The sequence below is a fragment of the Melanaphis sacchari genome, unplaced genomic scaffold, assembly GCF_002803265.2.
Source record: "Melanaphis sacchari strain LSU unplaced genomic scaffold, SCAv2.0 Contig42_pilon_pilon, whole genome shotgun sequence".
Classification (NCBI taxonomy): domain Eukaryota; kingdom Metazoa; phylum Arthropoda; class Insecta; order Hemiptera; family Aphididae; genus Melanaphis; species Melanaphis sacchari.
The window spans coordinates 2,919,497-2,938,565 of NW_020271275.1; the positions used below are offsets into that span (position 1 = coordinate 2,919,497).

Consider the following 19,069-nt stretch of genomic DNA (forward strand, 5'->3'; position numbering starts at 1 on the left):
TCTGAAAGATACAAATACAAATAATACCTACTAAAGCAGCTGAGACTGGACTTAATAGAGATCAATTTATAAAAATACAATATTATATTTTTGTTTAATACCTTTATATTTTAACCACATTTTTATTCAATATACATATTTAAAAATGTACATTATTTGTTTTAAATGTTAACCAATAAAACAAGTACAAAACACACAATTAAATTTTAATGATATGATTAAATACATTTATTATCACGTAAGATAGCTACAAAATCTCAATTCTATATAGATATTATAATACTAATGATGAATATAATATAAATCTATAAATTAACTTAGGAAAATGCAAATAATGATCTTAAATATGTTTTAAATAAAAATCGATTCTACTTATAATAATTTCAATAAACGAAACGTTGGACGATTTTGTTTCGATATCGACGGTTTACCCAATAATCGTACAAACGAAATGTCATAAAATTTATAAACTCAACGGCACTGATTAACGACGCACCAAGAAAAAGTCCACAAACTCCTCCATAGCCGACTGAAAATTAAAAAATAAAATAACCTCAAACATATTATATTTATTGTTGGCAATAATAACATAGATATAAAATTATAAAAATAATTTATTTTGGCCAAGGTAATATTATAAAAGTTGTTGACTTATTTTATACACTAGAACAATAATTTTGGCTCTGTTCACCATTGGGAACGATTTCTTATCAATGATTCAATAAAAACTTAACACAATTCTTAAAAATAATAATAATTATTATTATTATTTTCTCTTAAACTAATAATGTATGTAAAATAAACTGAAAATAAATCAATAATATATTTTTAAGTTTGAAATTAATTATTGTTATAGACGTAAGACGTTTTTTTTTAGACAGTAGATATTATTTTAAAATTTAATCACTTATAATACATATTATGTGATTTATTTAACTTGTTTAAGTAACGTATATAACTATAGTTTAAATTAAACGAGCAATCTATCTACTACTCTCAAAACTGTCATGGTATTTCTAAAAATAATCCCAGAAATACTCGTCAGATTTGGTCGACTGGCTTTTGTTTATGCAATACTAACATAATAATATATTTAGTTACACATTTATACATTTGTATAACAAAAAATAAATTAAATTAATATAATATTTATAATTCTTTATTTATTAATAAATTATTTAAAAAATAAAATAAGTCATATAAATACGTATACGACGCTGTTTGTCAATTACTAAAAATATAAATGGTATAGACACTAGCTCTAGCGTATATAATTTATTATTTTTTTAATTTTATTTATGCCAAAAATAAATTCATCCATGAGCCAACCTTATATGGGTTAAAAAAATAAGGTAAAATTGCCCTACAAGTCTTAAGACATCTATTGATATAACTTTTATTTAAATCGGTCAAGCAGTATATACATGCGAATAGTGCGCTCAAACTTATAAGCTTTCAGCTTTATTATATTATATTATAGATGTGTAAATTAGTTCCTGAATAATCAAAGTTAATATTTTGCAATTAAAATATTACAATAATATAATAATCTATACTTATTTGTAGTAATATTTTACTTTAAATTTTGTTTGTTTTAATATAAATATAGAGTGTATCACAAAAGTTTTTAGACAAAAAAATTAAGCATTGAAATTATAATTAAATTAGTTGGATCGTAGTGTATATTTAATCTGAATAACGTATAGCATTGCATATGATACAAACTTTTCGTTTTCGACCATTTAGTCTTAAAAATTAATTAATTATTTTATAATAATTACCTATTAGGTTATTTACTGATTTAACCGTTGCAGCGAGAAGAAAAAACCACTTTATAGGTAGATATATATTATAATTAGATCTTCCCAGAAAATAAATTGTTATAATATACAGGGTTACAAATTTATCACAAACAGAATAGTATTTTAAAAAAAAACACAATAAAAAAAACTTTAAATCTCTATAGGTAATACAGAAATTATATTAATACTTAGACTATACAATAATAACTATAATATAAAATGTTCTCAAAATTAAAAAAAAAAAAAAACTAAATGCCTATAGTTTCCTAAAACATTGCCCTATTCACGGGTAATGAATTATTCTGTGTTAACGAACTATCCGTAAAAGTAAAGAACATTTTTAAACTCGATACGTTGTAAATTTCGTCTGCGGAAGATACTACGGTAACGTCCGTCCGATTATTTAATTTATTATTATTTAAACAAAACAATTAGGTAGTTGTAATGAAGTAAGTATAATGTTATAATATATATTTTTTATATTCACCCAAAGCGTTCATAAAGTCAAATACTAAATCTGTTTCATATAGGAAGCACGTAGACCTGTGAAAGAAAACGTCAATCGTAATTTGGTCGGCACTCGATCTGAAAGCAGTAATAAAACGTCGTTTTATATATACGTCATAGTGTCATACTGTATAATAATAATTTTTATTAATATAAGATGCAAACAATTATGGTACAGCGAGAGGAGAATAACATAAATATAACAATCAATAGTCCACACGCCATATTCAATCCAACCATAATAATGGAGATAAAAATAGTATTAAGCTAATATCTCTCTTAATATAAGAAATAACAATAACAGTATTCGTAGTGGTGTTAATAGTTTCAAGCCCATACTAATAATATATACATATTTTTTCATTTCAACAGAATAACTACAATCCTTATTTTTGTTTAAATATATACTTTTATAGACATTTTAGTTTCAATCGTTTCAAATATCTATGAATATATGAAATATGTAGGACATGTAGGTATCAGGTAATGTATTTTGTTTATACAATATTCAATGCAAAATTTAACATGTTAAATTAATTTTATTTATAGCTTTAGTAAAATAATTATTGATTACTTAAATGTTTTAGATATTATAAAAAGATAAATCGTGATAGATAATTCATGAATTTTACAAAAAATCTTTATATTAGTACTGGTTATATATTTATCATAAATATCTACAATTTAAATTTAATTTTATAAATAAAACTAATTTTTTAAAATATCAAAAATTTAATAAAGAAGTGAGTGTATCATTTATGTAAGAAAATGCTTACGTTTCGTTTAACACAACGATGTTAGTCTCGTACTTTTGACTACGACAATCGCCCGGACAATTGCATCTGAGATTCGAGGACAAGTTTTTATCACGATCCACGATATTGATGAAACTTGCTGAAAACGACGTTTAAACAATTCATTTTTTTTCAGCTTTATAATATTACGTATAATCAAATGTAAAAAAAAAAAAAGAAAATGCAGACTAATGTTACAATAGATAAACGAAACAATTTATAAAAACACTCTTATAATAGTGCCTTAACACCTTTAACACGATAAAAAGAATCACTTTATTTTATATCTTCTATAGTAGTAGGTATATAAAGATGGTTTTTAAATTAAAAAAAAAAAAAATGTCAGATATTTATATAAATACGGACACGGAATTTCATTGGGTGCGTTGAAAAAAGAATTATGGTAGATTTTAGTTATAATAAGTTAACCCAACTCATTCACTTGACTCAAAGTGTTTTTTTTTTTTATATATATATATTATGGATGGTAACGAGAGGTGGTTTTATCAAGAATGCAGACTCTACTGTGATATAGTATAATATATTTATAAGGATTATTATAATCACATCACAAAGTGTAGCCTCACAATTACTTACCTAACCTACGCAGTTAAAAACTGTGTGTTATTCAAGAGATGAAAATACTTACATAGTTTATTGAAGCTTTATACACTCCGTTTATAAACTGATATTTTAAGATATGTTTGTTTTTTTAATTATATAATGAAATATCATCGAAATAAAGTATTATAAATATAAATTAATAACTTATTATAGTCATATATTATATTATTTAGCTGACAATATACAAAAAATTCATTGAATCTATATGTATAATCAAGTATGTATAAATAAGTAATAAACGAACTTTCCTGGAATAAAAGTGAAAAATATTGATGATTTCCCTTATAAATCAATAATTTAAGGCAAGAGTAAGTAAAGTTGTTAATAAAATTGATCAAAAGGTCACAAATTTATAATGAATTATTTATAACAATAACCATATTATTATCTATGCAAAATCAATACTACCTTTTAATTGATTTTTATTAGTTTTATTTACCTATATATTATATTCTGGACGAAAATGTCTTTTGGAACTTTAAATAGTCACTGAATTAACAAATTCAAAAATAACAAATTTTTCTAATTGATAACGGAGTACAATACAATTATTTTTGTTTAGTATCAACGTTAAAATGTGAATATAAATAGATCGCCTAACCGAAGAAAACCACTAATTGGAACAGAAAAAATCTTTTTAATCCGAACGTCTAAAGACCAATACGGAATCCTTCAATGACCTTCAATTGCAGAGAATCAGATTTTTAATGTATGAATCAATTATTTCAGGACTTAATTTATAAAATGATTTATATTTTTTGTCAAATATATAACTCAATGCACATATTTTAAAATATGACACAGGCTGATCACATACAAAAATACGTCATGACCCTCACTATTTAACGGCAAGCATATTTCAACAACTAAACTTACTATTTTAGTATTTTATTGATAACATCGAACTTCAATAATTTAAATTTAAAATTTAAATAATTATATCGTCCAAGATCAAATGAAATCATGTTCACTAAGAGAATAAATATTTTTATTTATAGTGAAAAGGGGTAACATTAGGCAAAAAAAAAGTGTAATAGGTAACTTCTCTGGTCTTAATTAGATGTCGAAAGTACTAAGTAATTTAAGATTCTGACTAAAAATGCCAAACTTTATGGTAACCAAGGTTACTAGATAACCTTGGTTATAGTTATATTTAGATGTTTTTTTTTTTTTTTTTGTTATTCCCGAATGTTTAAAATTTAATAAAGATTATCCGTTTTAAAACCGACCAAAGTACAAACTTGATTCTATATTTGTTACCATAAAACTCATTCGAAGTTTATAATTTGAACATATTTTTTTCTTATAGGAAATGTGTCATTAGATATAAAAATAAATTAATAAAAAAATAAATATCCTAGCATAATCAATACATTTTCGCCTACACTCAGAACTTAAAATTATTATGTTTGGAAATGTTTTATTATTTTATTTTTTTTAAACACGCCAAAAATAAAGTATAACACCTATAAAATTTTGACATTTCATAAAATATCAATACTAAAAGAAAAAAAACATTGCTTATAATAACTTATGAATATGTGGAAAAACTTGCAGCGACCAGTTTATATTTTATATAATGCATAAATGATACGTGTTAAAAATTAATAATAATAATTACATGCATGTTCGGCCAAGCATACAAGTCCTTCTATGTTGCACTCTGGATAGGGAAGATCTGAAAATAATATTATTGTTATTGTTTTTATTTTATTATTTTCTAAACTGACATTATTCGTTTTTTTGTATCCGTCGATCTAAAAAGCTATTTAAGCCATTTCTAACTAGAAATGTAACAATATCATAATATTAATAATAAATAGTGTACTAGAGTATATAATGTAGCCTTTGGTTTAATTTTTAATTTTTACCTTTTTCGTAATGGAAATAATAGAAACTCGGCACGCACTTGCAATCGTGAAACATAAAGCGTTGGTAACAGTTGAACAAACAGTTTGACCTCAAATAGCCTCGTCCCAAGTAGGTTTTTTCATCGGGATACAGACAGTGTCTTTTTTCGGGTTTCACGCGTATGAGACGATTCGTTGGAATCACCTTATCCCCCCACACTTTTATATATCCGCTGGTGCCTTTGGCCACCATCATTCCTCGATCGATCGGCAAAGCACTCGGATCTCTAATCATAACCTGAGCATAAAAATAAATAAATAAACCAGAAATTATCATATAAATCTTAATCTAAATTTAATAATTATACAGTGTTAGAATAATTATTGTTTATAAACGATTAGTATGTGACATGTTACAACTCATTTAATTAATGTTGTTAAATATTATATTAAATTTAACCATAGTTTATCTCAGGAAAAATTCAAGTTTTTTTGACGTTCGAAACTGTAACCTAAAAATGTCACGAACATTATGCAAAATATCGCATTATCATACAGTATACAGTTAATACTGTTTCCTAAAGGGTGTGCCGTGAAATTTGAAAGGTGTGCTTTATGTATATAAAGTTCAACTTTATATACATTTATATAAACCATTTATAATTGGAAAGTAGATAATATTTAATATTTATCCAAAGTGTACCGTGATTTATAATAACTATTAATAATGTGCTGCGGTGGAAAAAGAGTTTGAGAACTACTGATATACACTAACAAAATTTACTAATCTCTATAAAATATGCATATAAATATTATCGAATACCTAGTAACTACTGAATAAATCTAAATCAGATATCATAATACACAACATAAGTGAGGGGATTCACTTAGTGGCTATTCTATAGTACAAGTTTACTTCTATGCAATAAATTCTTAATAAAAACTATTGTTATAAATAAATTTTGATAAATTACAATTTGAATATGATAATAAATAATTTTGAAACAAAAATATTAAAATCAATTTCTCCAATTAAATGCGAAAGATATTTTTCGACACCTATAAGTTTAATAAAATTATAAAATAATATATTTTACTCTAATATTAAAACTAACCTATGTTACACGTATTTTTGAGTCAGATATAACAACGTATTTTAGATTTTATTCTGATGTGGCGAGGGGGAAGAAAGAGTTTGATTTATTTAAAGCTCATTGAATTATAATAAATAATTAATTTAATAAATACAAGTATTTAAGGAGATTTTTTATTGTTTCGATGAATTTTTGGATTTTATTTTAATAGGCTTTCAGTACTTTACTAAAGCTTTAGGTGTTATCTTTATCAATATCAATAGATTATCTATCGGAACTTTAAAGTTTAAAGTAAGTTGAAATATTTCTATTACCAAATACCAATAGAATAATTTAAATTAACATTTTAAAGATACTTATATAAAAAGACTATTAAAAATGCATGTGTCTTCTAAACATTATTATTTATTATTTAATTATATTGTATGCACACAATCTAGTCATGAAAATAAAGTTATAAAACATAAAATATGACATATTATTTATTTTAAATTTACTTATCAATGACTTTATGTAGCATACATTTTGTATTCCAGTGATATAGAACTAAGGTATGTCCATTTAACTATGATAATTTGGTTAATTAGGCTATAGCCATTAATTATTATTAATTTACTATTACAGTCAAGCTGTAATTTAAATGAAAAACTGTGGGTACTGAAGCCCCTATTTTTAATTTGGTATTGCACTTTTGTGACTACAGATTGCACGATAAGCAACTTAACTTCCTCCCGCCCACTCTACACATCACTCTATTCAATAATTATTTATTTAGTAATGGCTTTGCACCGTACGTATTGATTTATATTAATATGAAGTAAGAGGTCATTACCAATAAAACAGGCAACAGCATACATTAAAAAGGTGCTAATTTCAAAACTGGGGGTGCTAACCTAACCTACAAGTGCTTCCTAAATAGCGCCTACGTAAAAAATATTATTAGTAATTATTATAGTATCTAAAATATCGAATAGATATATTTATAAAGGTGCATTATAATATCTAATTTTTATTATCTCAGAACTATCATCGGATAATAATTGAGCATTAATTATTATTATTGTTATTTGTTAATCGTTAACGAAATATTATCATCAATTAGTATTATATACAGATTCGTATACTTTTCATAAATAATATAAATTAATAAAAATATAAATATATTCTATATAACCAGTTAAATATCATATAAGCTTATAAACAAAATTGACATCTGATGAATTAGATTAAATAAAATATTTACAGAAAACAATGAGAAAATCATTAAAATTAATAAGTTAATTTTTCAAATATTAATTTATACATATTTATATATTATGTATATATAAGCATAATACACAAATAATAATAAGCAAGTATAATATACTATTTTATAACCACACCTTTGAATAAATAGATTCATAGATAATCCTTAATATTTTAAGTGGGAAGGAAAATGTATATGTGACTTCAAAAATAATAATTTGTGTACAATGATGTATTTATGTTGTAAGCTAAAAAGATAAGACTGTACGGAAACCATGTACCTGATTTAACATACAAATTTTGTCCAACAAGTGGTAATTTTTTGAGCTACAAGTTGTTTTTTTTTTTTTTTGTTGTTGTTTTTTTGATATTTATTTGTGAAAAGGACCACCGAAATAAATGAAACAACATTTTGTATTAATTTATAGTATTATACATATTAGTATAATGTATACATTATAATTTATAAATATTTACCTTTGTCCTTCCTTAAAATTTAAAAGACGCGATTCACAGTTTAGGAATCAGTGCTATAGTATATTATTATACAATCTGATTTATGAATATCATAATATTATTTAAACCACATAGATTTGAAAATATGTTAAATATATCACTTAGAAAATTACACAAAATATGCTCTCACCACTAATCCGCTTTTGGCGTTGATGTAGGGTGGAATTTTTTGAGCGCGCATTGAAAACCTCAACCCAGACCACGGGCCACTTCCACCAGTTCTCCTAGGCCTTTTGAATACACCCTGTTCGTTTTCATCATTCCAAAAGTCATTTGTGTCCCCGCGTATCCCATAAAATTGCGTTTTTCTAGAACATATAAATATATAAAATTTCTAAATACACATTAATTTATATTTAACTAAACAAAATCAGTAAATTGCATTTATATTATTATAATATGCAAATATATTGTATATATAACTACTAACCATAGAGTTTTAATTAATTAAAGTAATTGTCTATCTAATTGATACCTCTAAATCAATAAGTTTTGTAAATAATTTGGCTAAATTTAATTTTAAAAATTTCAAACTAAATTGAACTACATTATTATTTACTATTAACTAAATTTTCCCAACATGAATTCATATTTAACACAAACATCATATTCTAAATTCTTACTTACATAATATAACTCTCGTTTGTGAAAATACAAAAAATCCGTTTCTACTTTCTATAGTTATTTTTATATTATTAAATTAACAAAACAATAATATTTCATACATTTCATCGGATTTAATTTAATAAAACCATAAACAAATGTTGATAATTGAAACGTTTCAGTATGTTAAGACATACAATTAAATAGAAAGGCTGTCATAGTTAGTTTTGAATTATTTAAAAATATCAAAAATAAAGTTCCAGTATAAATTAAATCCAACCTTTAGATATTATTCATAAAACTGCTTGCCAATAGTTTTTATGTAAATCTTCATTAACTAACTATTAATTATTGTTTAATTATGTACGAATCTGGTTATAAAATACTGAAAGGGGTTTGAATAGTATGATCTCGTGAGTGTATCAAAAAATTGAACTGCTTATTTGAATTAAAAAATACAATTTTCAACTTTACATTGTGAATTTCGATGTAAAACATCCACCCAAATATTAATATATTATATATAAATTAGAAAAATTCTAATTTACCGTTTACTGTATTCGGATACATCAGAGTTGAAACTGTAACAGTAACCGTAACATGTTTTCTGGAGTTCGAAGATATCGCAACAGTTGTGGTAACTATTACGCCACCAGCACATAGAGTCGAATATGTTATGACACGGACGGACCGCCTAAATGCGAATACAATACAATACATTTTATAAACATCATAATCAATAAACATATAGGCGAAATTTGGGAAAGTTTGAGTGTGCATAGTGATCCCAAATTTTGAAATTGTATACTACATAATTTGTTTTACTGACTGTCAAATAGTTTTTTTTTTTTTTTTATTTATTAGAAACTTGGTGAAAACCATTAGTTTCAACAATTACAATAATATATATAACAATTAAAGTTATGTAACAGAAAATTAACAATTTTAACAATTAAATATTCGAATTAATAAAAACAAAAATAGACAGATAATTAAGAAAGTACAATGAATCAAAGAAATAGATAAGAGTAATATGTCAAATAGTTAATACAGAGAAATATAATAGATAAGTATATTAAATCGATATTATCTAAAGCGCAAAGCTATTATTAATTTGATGAAGTTTGAGTGGAAGACGTGAGAAGATTCATTTTGCAATACTGTTTTAGTTTAAGGTCACTAGACTCATTGAAAAAATAAAGAAAAATATAAAAACATGTAAATTCCATACCTAGTACTAACTTGTACAGTAAAAATAAACTCCACTGATATTATTTTTAAATGTCAAGTTAAAATAAAATTTCACTATAATTACATATTTTTTTCTCTCTCAATTTATAACTGACATAAATTACGTAACACATTAAAAATCATGTATTACCATGTATATTTTTTAACTAAAATATCTATTCACAGTAAGTTATTAAATAAAAGATTAATTATTTATTTTTCTATGTTTAATATAATAGATTTCAGTATAATTGTGCATAACATGTTAATTAAATTGGTTTTTATAATATCGATGGAATTTGAATTAATTTAGTAAGGATGGAATTTATATTACTTTCACAGGTCAAACAATTTATTGGCGGAATTTACATGCTATAAATTTGACGCTAAAGCCCTTCAATATGGTAAACAGTATCCTGAAAGTTATAGGGCTTATTGTATTTAAAAATTTGAAAGGTAAAATGTTAATACATTGTGATATTTATGTCACCAGTTTAAATGAATCATACTTTGAATGACTGATTATAATTGAATATATAATACTGTACTCTTGTAGTAGTTATGTATATTATTTACGGTATTAAAATCAAATTATAATTTAATAGGGATTTCAACACTCTTCTTTGAATTAATTTTGATTTTATATATCCATCGACTAAGAATACTCGTTAAAAACTAGAAAATTAAAAAACAAAAACTCTCAGCAGAAAAACATAAAATTTGGATTCCTATTAATTAGATACTCTTCCGAAACGTATACTGTTGTCATTGCACATAGCATAATATAATGTTATACATATTATTAATAATATTAATTATTTAATGATTTTTTTTTTTTAGTGGGTGAGTAGAGTGGTGGGCGGTCAAAGCCTTACTGAGTCAATGATCACGAAAATACACGACTTATTTGTATAAAAGTATAATACAGATATAATTATTATACAGTATAATATCGTATAGTATATCACTAGTTATACTAAATAACATTACCTTCCGTAGCATGTCGCTTATGTTGAGTTTGTTGAGCTTGTCGTAATGTTTTTTATAGTTTTTTACTTCAATAAAATCTTCAAAAAGTGGTAAACGGATCGTGGCTAAGTTTGCTATTATTTTGAACACTGCTTCATCATACGAATCTGGACGGCCCAAAGAGTTGTTATACCTAGAATCACAATAAAAAAGATCGTTTTACTTTCTTTTTTTTTTTTTTGAATTTCACTAAATATTCTATTATAACATTTTATTTTACGCTTACAAAGTTTCGATCACTGGACCGTATACTCTGCTTGGTTCACAGATGGTCACTGAAGGAAACGGTGCCTTAGAGTATGAATACGCCGTGGACAATATAATGGTTTTGGTGAAACTGGACTCATAGACTTTCCAGACTTCAAAGACACAAAATCCAGTGCCGAATAAGGCGATTGTAAACATCACCAGCCAAAATCTTCTGTTAGTATTTATTATACAATGAGCATAACGCGATTGTTAATTAATTGTTGTAGGATTTTGTAGTAAATTATACTTTTTTGGGGAGTACGATAGAATGATAATTCGTGTATTTAATAAATACTTTCGATCGAATTAATCTAATTGTAATGAAATAAACATTTCTATTTTTTTTTTTTTTTTGTTTTGTTTTTAGGAACTTTTTCCCTAAAATTTTTACATATTTTTATAATTGTATTTTATTATTCTTCAACATAATTGCCAAAAATATGTAAAATCATTGTTGTATAATACTTTAATAGGTAAATGATACAATACCTATTGGAATACCAAAATTTTAATTTTATAAAAGTGATTGTTATTACAGTATTACTTACAAGTTACAACTTATAGAAAGAGAAAATGATCTGTTATACTGCATTATTGTAATAAATATGATAAGCGAGGCAGTACCGTACTACTAACTTTTAAATATAAAAATTAATTTTAAAATTTAAAAAAATGAAATTGGATTGCTGTTGCGGAAATAAATTTCAAATATTTTTAGCTACATTATATAAATATAATATATTATTATTATTTGTGTGCATAAAAAGTTATAGTTAATATGATAAAAAAAACCCATTTATTTTTTAAGAGAACTCGAAAGTGTGTTCTAATTCTATTTATGAAAGCTAAACCATTTTATCTTCTGCTAAAGCTAAATAGTCATTTTAAGTTTTTTTAAATTTCCGATATACAACCTGCAAAGCATGTTATAATAGAATAAAAAATGTTAATAATTATGTTATTTCATCAAAATTTCTTATACAATTATTTTGTTAGTATCTACAAGTTAGAATGAAAATTAACAAAAACAAAACGATAAACATGCAACTATTTTTTTTTTTTGCATTAGTAATATAATAGTTTTAAAAGGAACCTTTTAAATTATTTTTAGTGCATAAAAATATGATAAAAGTATAACATAAATATTTTTTAAATAAATGTTGTAAGATTGTATGAAAATGGTATATAATTATTATAAAATACAAATATTTTTAACAATTTTACTCTTTGTTAAATAAATTAAAACAGTTTACATTCATATCAAATTAATTAAATAAGTAAGTCTATATTTAATTTAAAAATAAATATATATATAAAAGAAAAAAAAAAAAACGTTATGATTGTAAACATTTAGTGACGGATAGTGAGTAAGTATTTGAGTGACAATTTATTATTACAAGGTTAATAATAATTGATAATAATAGCTATGAAAATATCATAAATAATTTTATTTGTTTTTTTTTTTTTTTTGTACATCAATCCAATTTTGAGAAAACATCATCATACAGTTTTGCTACTCAATATTTTAATTTTTTCGAAGCTACTCAAACACTTTCTCTAGTAGCGCATTTTTATAGTACGTTCAATATCTATAATTAATTGGTAAATATCAATTATAAAATGTGTCAACAATTTACAAAAATATATTAACCGATAGACTAAGTTTTAGTAAAAATAAATGGTATAAGTTTATAGTTATGAATTTGTTTTTAAATATCAGTGTTACAAAATTAATTTTTTTTACATAATCTTTTCTATTTTTTAAATTAAATAAACGTTTTTCTTTCTGTTTTAGATGTTTTTATTATTATTTTTTACTATTTTAATTTTCTGCACAACTTAAGACCTATTTATGAATTTATGGTCATTAATAATGATTGAAATTAGTTTTAAATTAAAATGGCGTATTAGCAACATTGTGTTACCTGTATATAATAAAATATATACATAAGGAACAAGATACAATATAAATACCAGTCACCAGCATAGTATTGTAATAATGACTGTGTAATATTTTATGTTATATTGTATTGATAATATTTAAAAAAATAAAAAAAATAGCTATCCAAATTTTCGACAACTGATTAAAAATTAATTAATAACCCTTTAAAGGAGCTCGAATATGAAAATTGGTTTGACCACAGTGAAAATAGTTTTCAAAACTTTCTCTAATTAATTGTTCATAAATTATTTTATTATTTTTTCCAAAACATAACGATTTTTATCTTTTTTCCCTTAATTGTTCTTACAAAGTATTAAAAAAAATTTGTACTTTTAACTACGTTTAGATTAAATAAGAATATTATAATTATATATCTATTATCTATAGACGTAAATAACACAATTTTATAATTATTTTAAAATAACAAGTTTATTCAGATTGATATAGTCAATATAACTTTTTATATGTCATTACTTGCTTAAAACTTAAAAACAGTTCATAAGCATTTATTGTTTAATATGAGTTTATTATTTTGGACCAATACAATAACTCAACATAATTTTTTTTCTATTATTATAATTTTTTTTAAAAATCACTATATCCATAGAAATCTTATTTTATTAAAATATCACAAAAATGATTTTAATTCTGAAGTTCATTATTTACTTTAAAAATCATACGTTTATGGTAATATAATATTAAATTTTTTAAATATTATTATGAGATTTAGATTAATTAAAAAAAATTAAATAAATAATACTTTTATTCCATAGATCAAAAGTTATTATACCATGAGTCTCTATGTTATTATAGATAAATAACAAAAACGCATCAGTTGAATATACGAATAAAACTAGTAAAATCTGTAGAATTAACAATCATCCATCATCCCTTGTTATTTCTGTTTGTGTTTTAACTGAAATTTACATTATGTATACAGGATACTAGCAATTAAAATTTTATTTATTCACTATTAATAATACTTTAAAAATTACAACATTCTGATATTTGATATCTGTAACAATATGATGAAAATCTATGATTTTTATAATAATTTTAAAATTAAAAATAAATTTAAATAAAATGTATTAACTCTTATCGCTTTTATTGATCAGTTTCTTTAAATTATTATAGTTTTTGAAAACATTTCTGTGTTTACTTAATTAAATTAATTTTAAGTTTTTTTTTTTTAGAAAAACAAACTTCTTTTCTATTTTTATTGTTATTACTTTTTTGAACGACAACAACCATTTAAAATATAAAGTAAATGATAATAATATTTTATTTAAATTATATTGATCAAATGTTTTAAACACATAAAAATTTTACCTAGAAAAATAGACTAGTGTTTATCGATAACAAAATATTCAACTTGTATAATATTTTAATAATATAACTAAAAAGCATTTAATGCAAATTGGCGATAACAGCATTTATAACCACCAACAATAATTATTTTAAATACTTTAAAAACGTATACATTTTTTTTAAGTGCTTACCGTTCGCCGACATTTTTGGCTCGGATTATATGTTTTAATGCATTGACGGAAATGTTCAAAAAATACTCTCTACCAAAATCTTTTAGCTTTTTCTTAGGTTTTCGACGTCGATCCATTTCTGAACGAAAAAACCCTGTTGATCAAAAAGCATCGTTAGTACGCGTGTATATATATTTAGTTTAATATAATACTATGATTACAACAATAGGCATGTAAATTACTTAGATTAAGTTATAAAATAGTATCATGTATTTTAAGAAAACTCTCAAAAGACAAATAAGTATATTATGATCAGCTGCTAGTTCCTAGATGGGTGACCTCCAAGAAATTTTAGTAAACACATTCCATGTTCTACCTAACCATAATTTCTAAGATAAATATAGTATTTAACTAAAATATATACTAACATAAAAAAAAAAAAAATAATTATAAATTATTTTTAAATGTACTTATTATTTGTATTAAATACACTTTAGAAAATTTTTCACTTTATTAAAGCCTTTAATTTTTTTTCATTCGAGCATTTCAATACATAATTGAAATGTATTTAAAAAATTTTAAATACTTACGCAGTAGTGTACTGCGTTTTCGTCCCCGTGCACAGCGTGTAGATACTTGCAATTACTGTAAAGATAAGTTGTTTGTCGTCAAAAAGTTTTTTAAAACGTACAACTTTATATTGCAAGTCTATCGTAAATGTATTTACATTGCCGTTTTGTTTCGAACTCCTTGTCCGACGATGATGTATTTCTTTCACTATTATTTATCTGTCAAATTAAAAATACACGAATTTAAATTTCATTAAAATATTATTTCGTAAATGCATGTTACGTACATATTGTATGATACTGTCTACTTTAAGTATAATAAATGTATACTTTAGTATAATTTACACTTGGTAAACTTACATACATTATATACAAATAGTATTATACCTAATCATCATACAATATGTGACACGTGAATACGAAATATTATCGTTTTTAAGCAATGTACGAAAGCACAAAAATTATATGTAAGTATGTTATTCCTCAAGTCGATAATGGATTAAAGCAAAACGCTTTATAAAAGAAAGAAAGTAATAAATAAGTGCTAAACAACTGCATTGGAGTACATTTCGATTCATCATAACAACAACTGCCGATGATATTATAATATATGCCATGGTAAATATATTTTTGTTTACTTATTTGGTCTGAATAACAATAATTTTCCAATAATTAATATTAAACTATAAAATAACAATCATTCGCATCTATATTTTTCAAGTTTTAACAAATTTTAAAGTCGTATAAAAAATGACAACCAAAACAAAGAGTGTAAGCAAAGAAAATATTTTAGATATTGGATGGTAATCTCAAGTTCTTAAACATAAATTTACATTATACATGTTATATTAAACAGTATTTATGCATATTAAATAAAAAAAAAAATGATACTATTTCACTAATTATTTTTATAGGAATGGAAAAATAGACCATTATTTGTCTAATATTGTTCCGAATGGCATAGTAAAAATCAAAAATGGAAATAGCATGACACAATTTAATTTAGAAATCCAAAAAAACTACATACGAGAGATGATTAAACAATCAACCGAAATGATGGTAAATTATAAATATCAATTAGGTTATGATAGTTTATATTATATACACAGATAACATCTACATAAAAGTATATTTATTTGTTTAAAAGTGTTAAATATATATTTTTGTAGAAACAACAAAAAGAATTTGAACTAGAATTGGTATTGAAAAACAAAATGAGTCCGTTAACAGCAAATAAATCTGTCTTAAAGCACCCCGTAGTTGCCCAAAGACTAAAAGCAAAGAGGTTAATTGAATTTAACAAGGAAAAGGTAAGATAATACTTAATCGTATTACCAATGGCTTTCAAATTCTCATTAAAATACAATTATTAAAACATAAAATTAATTATTAATTATATTCTATTAAATTATAAAAGCCGAAAAAACATTATTCACGGACATATGTCAAAAAATTTGAAAAAGTTCAATGCGAAAATATTCCGTCGGAAGTTGAACAAATGGGTATAAAATTCAGAGAACTGAAATTTGGAGAAAGTTGTGTTTTCGATTATTACAAACATGGTAAACATTTAAAACAAAAAATGAACGAACATAACAAAGAAATTGGACTACATCTACCACGCTCAAACTTCCAGGTCAAAATTAATGACGAAAAATTAAACTCAATGACCAAGATGAATATAAACAATATTCAAGTAAACTTCTTGTTAAATTAATAACTCCAATGTATAATTTTCATAAAATATAATTGAACGTGAACATAATGTGTTGCATTAAGACAAACTGACATCTTAGTGAAGATATGATCGTAAATTGCACACAATTAAAATATTTTCTCCCAATTAAATGCATGTGTGGTATAAATATTTTTAAATTTTGAACACACCTCTTGTATATTATTAATATTCAAAATTTACTACTCTAGATTATTTTGTCAACTACAAATAAAATTTAAATTATTAAAAAGGCTGTTATCCTTTAATAGCGCATTTTTCCGATTCTAAATTTTGATTTTGTGTGTATAATGTATAATGATAGATCATCGGTCTTTTCAAATACTTAGACACTTTAATGTCGTTTAAGAAGTCTACAGTTGTATAAAATTTTAGTTGTTTAACCTACAATTTTTTATAACAACTTAATACACCAAAATTAAATTTAATGAAAAAAAAAATGTATAACCATAAATAAATATTAATAATTATACTTGTAATATTGATTTATTATTGTTTCATCGGGTGAAATTAATTATAATATTTGAATTTATAGTTTCTTAACTGTTATATTTGCTTGTCTGTATCTACAGTATAGGTATTCAAATATGTAAGTAAATTTGCATGACAATATGAATGGAAAAGTATCATTACGTCCGTGAGTTCATGCCCTTATATATTCCCACTTAGCGGATGGACAGTCTTCAATGGGTATCACGTTTTGTAAACTGAACGGCACAGGTAGTATAGTCTTGATAAAAATTTCAACTTGAAGTGGATGAACAGACTTTGATTTAAGATTTATTAATCATATGTATTTAAATTGTCTTGTTTATAGAATAATAATAAAAAGTAGAGAGTACGTTTGGATTTCATTAAAGTTTATTCAATATTGATTTTAAATTTTCATTTGTTCTGTGGATACATATTTTTCTAAAGACGATAAAATATTATGTGTATGAGTTCGGATAATATGCATTCATTTCAGTCTTAAGTAGAGTGCTAGTAACACCACTATAGGGTTCTTTAATTAGTTTATTGGCCATTTCGTGGAAGATCTTGAGATCCTAGTTATTAATAACATTTTTGGATTAATACATTAATACATGCCATATAAATAAATACATAATTGTGCCGTCATAAGACAATATGAAATTAGTTTTATTATTAAATTTGTTCGTAGAACAAAATATAATATAATATAATACTTAAATATTAAAAAATACAGTTTGTTATTATAATTTTTATAAGGGACTATTAACTACAAAAATTATCTATTTTTATAGGTTATAAGTTTATTGTATAGATTAATGTATATGTATTGTAGAACAAAAGCAGTAAATAAGTACATTTTATAAGGATACTGTCTAATACTTTTGATATCATTACCATATATAATATTAAATGCTCGTTGAATATATATTTCAAGTAATACGTATGATGTATTTAAGATATTTAAATAAGTTAAAATAAAATATTTCATACTTAAATATAAGGTATGATAAAGATAGTGGAAAGGACAACAATTCATTTTGAAAATTAAAAATTAATAGCACAGTGATGAACAAAATTATAACGTGCATTTTTAAATAAAATAATATTATTCTTTATAAAGTTGTCAATAATGTTATATAATTAATATATATATTTCTAGATCAATATTAAATGTGAACTAGAAATAAAAATTATTTGATAATACTGTTGTGTAAATACAATAATTATAATAATGAAAATTTAATGTAAAAGAAAGATAAGGATTTAAGACTAGATAGACTTAATAACAAACGTTACTAATGTTAAAATAAAATTCTATGGATCACACA

The 19,069-nt window shown here is 23.7% G+C and overlaps 2 protein-coding genes across 2 annotated transcripts in view; one reads left to right on the forward strand and one right to left on the reverse strand.

The window, feature by feature from the left end:
* Window positions 1-383: 383 nt before the first annotated feature.
* LOC112597615 (pickpocket protein 19-like) lies at window positions 384-15,628 on the reverse strand. The gene is made up of 11 exons (XM_025343727.1): window positions 15,554-15,628; window positions 14,985-15,117; window positions 11,521-11,715; window positions 11,256-11,427; window positions 9,584-9,729; window positions 8,563-8,740; window positions 5,599-5,875; window positions 5,349-5,405; window positions 3,086-3,203; window positions 2,290-2,387; window positions 384-529 (listed from the first exon to the last, which is right to left on the reverse strand). The coding sequence occupies exons 2-11, from the start codon at window positions 15,098-15,100 to the stop codon at window positions 384-386; spliced, it is 1,503 nt and encodes a 500-aa protein (XP_025199512.1). The 5' UTR covers window positions 15,101-15,117; window positions 15,554-15,628.
* A 654-nt stretch (window positions 15,629-16,282) lies between these two features.
* LOC112597507 overlaps window positions 16,283-19,069 on the forward strand; it is a 41,021-nt gene continuing 38,234 nt past the window's right edge. The window contains exons 1-4 of the mRNA XM_025343580.1: window positions 16,283-16,335; window positions 16,447-16,591; window positions 16,702-16,842; window positions 16,950-17,228. Of these exons, the coding sequence (XP_025199365.1) occupies window positions 16,283-16,335; window positions 16,447-16,591; window positions 16,702-16,842; window positions 16,950-17,228 (618 nt within the window). The remainder of the gene's footprint in view (window positions 16,336-16,446; window positions 16,592-16,701; window positions 16,843-16,949; window positions 17,229-19,069) is intronic.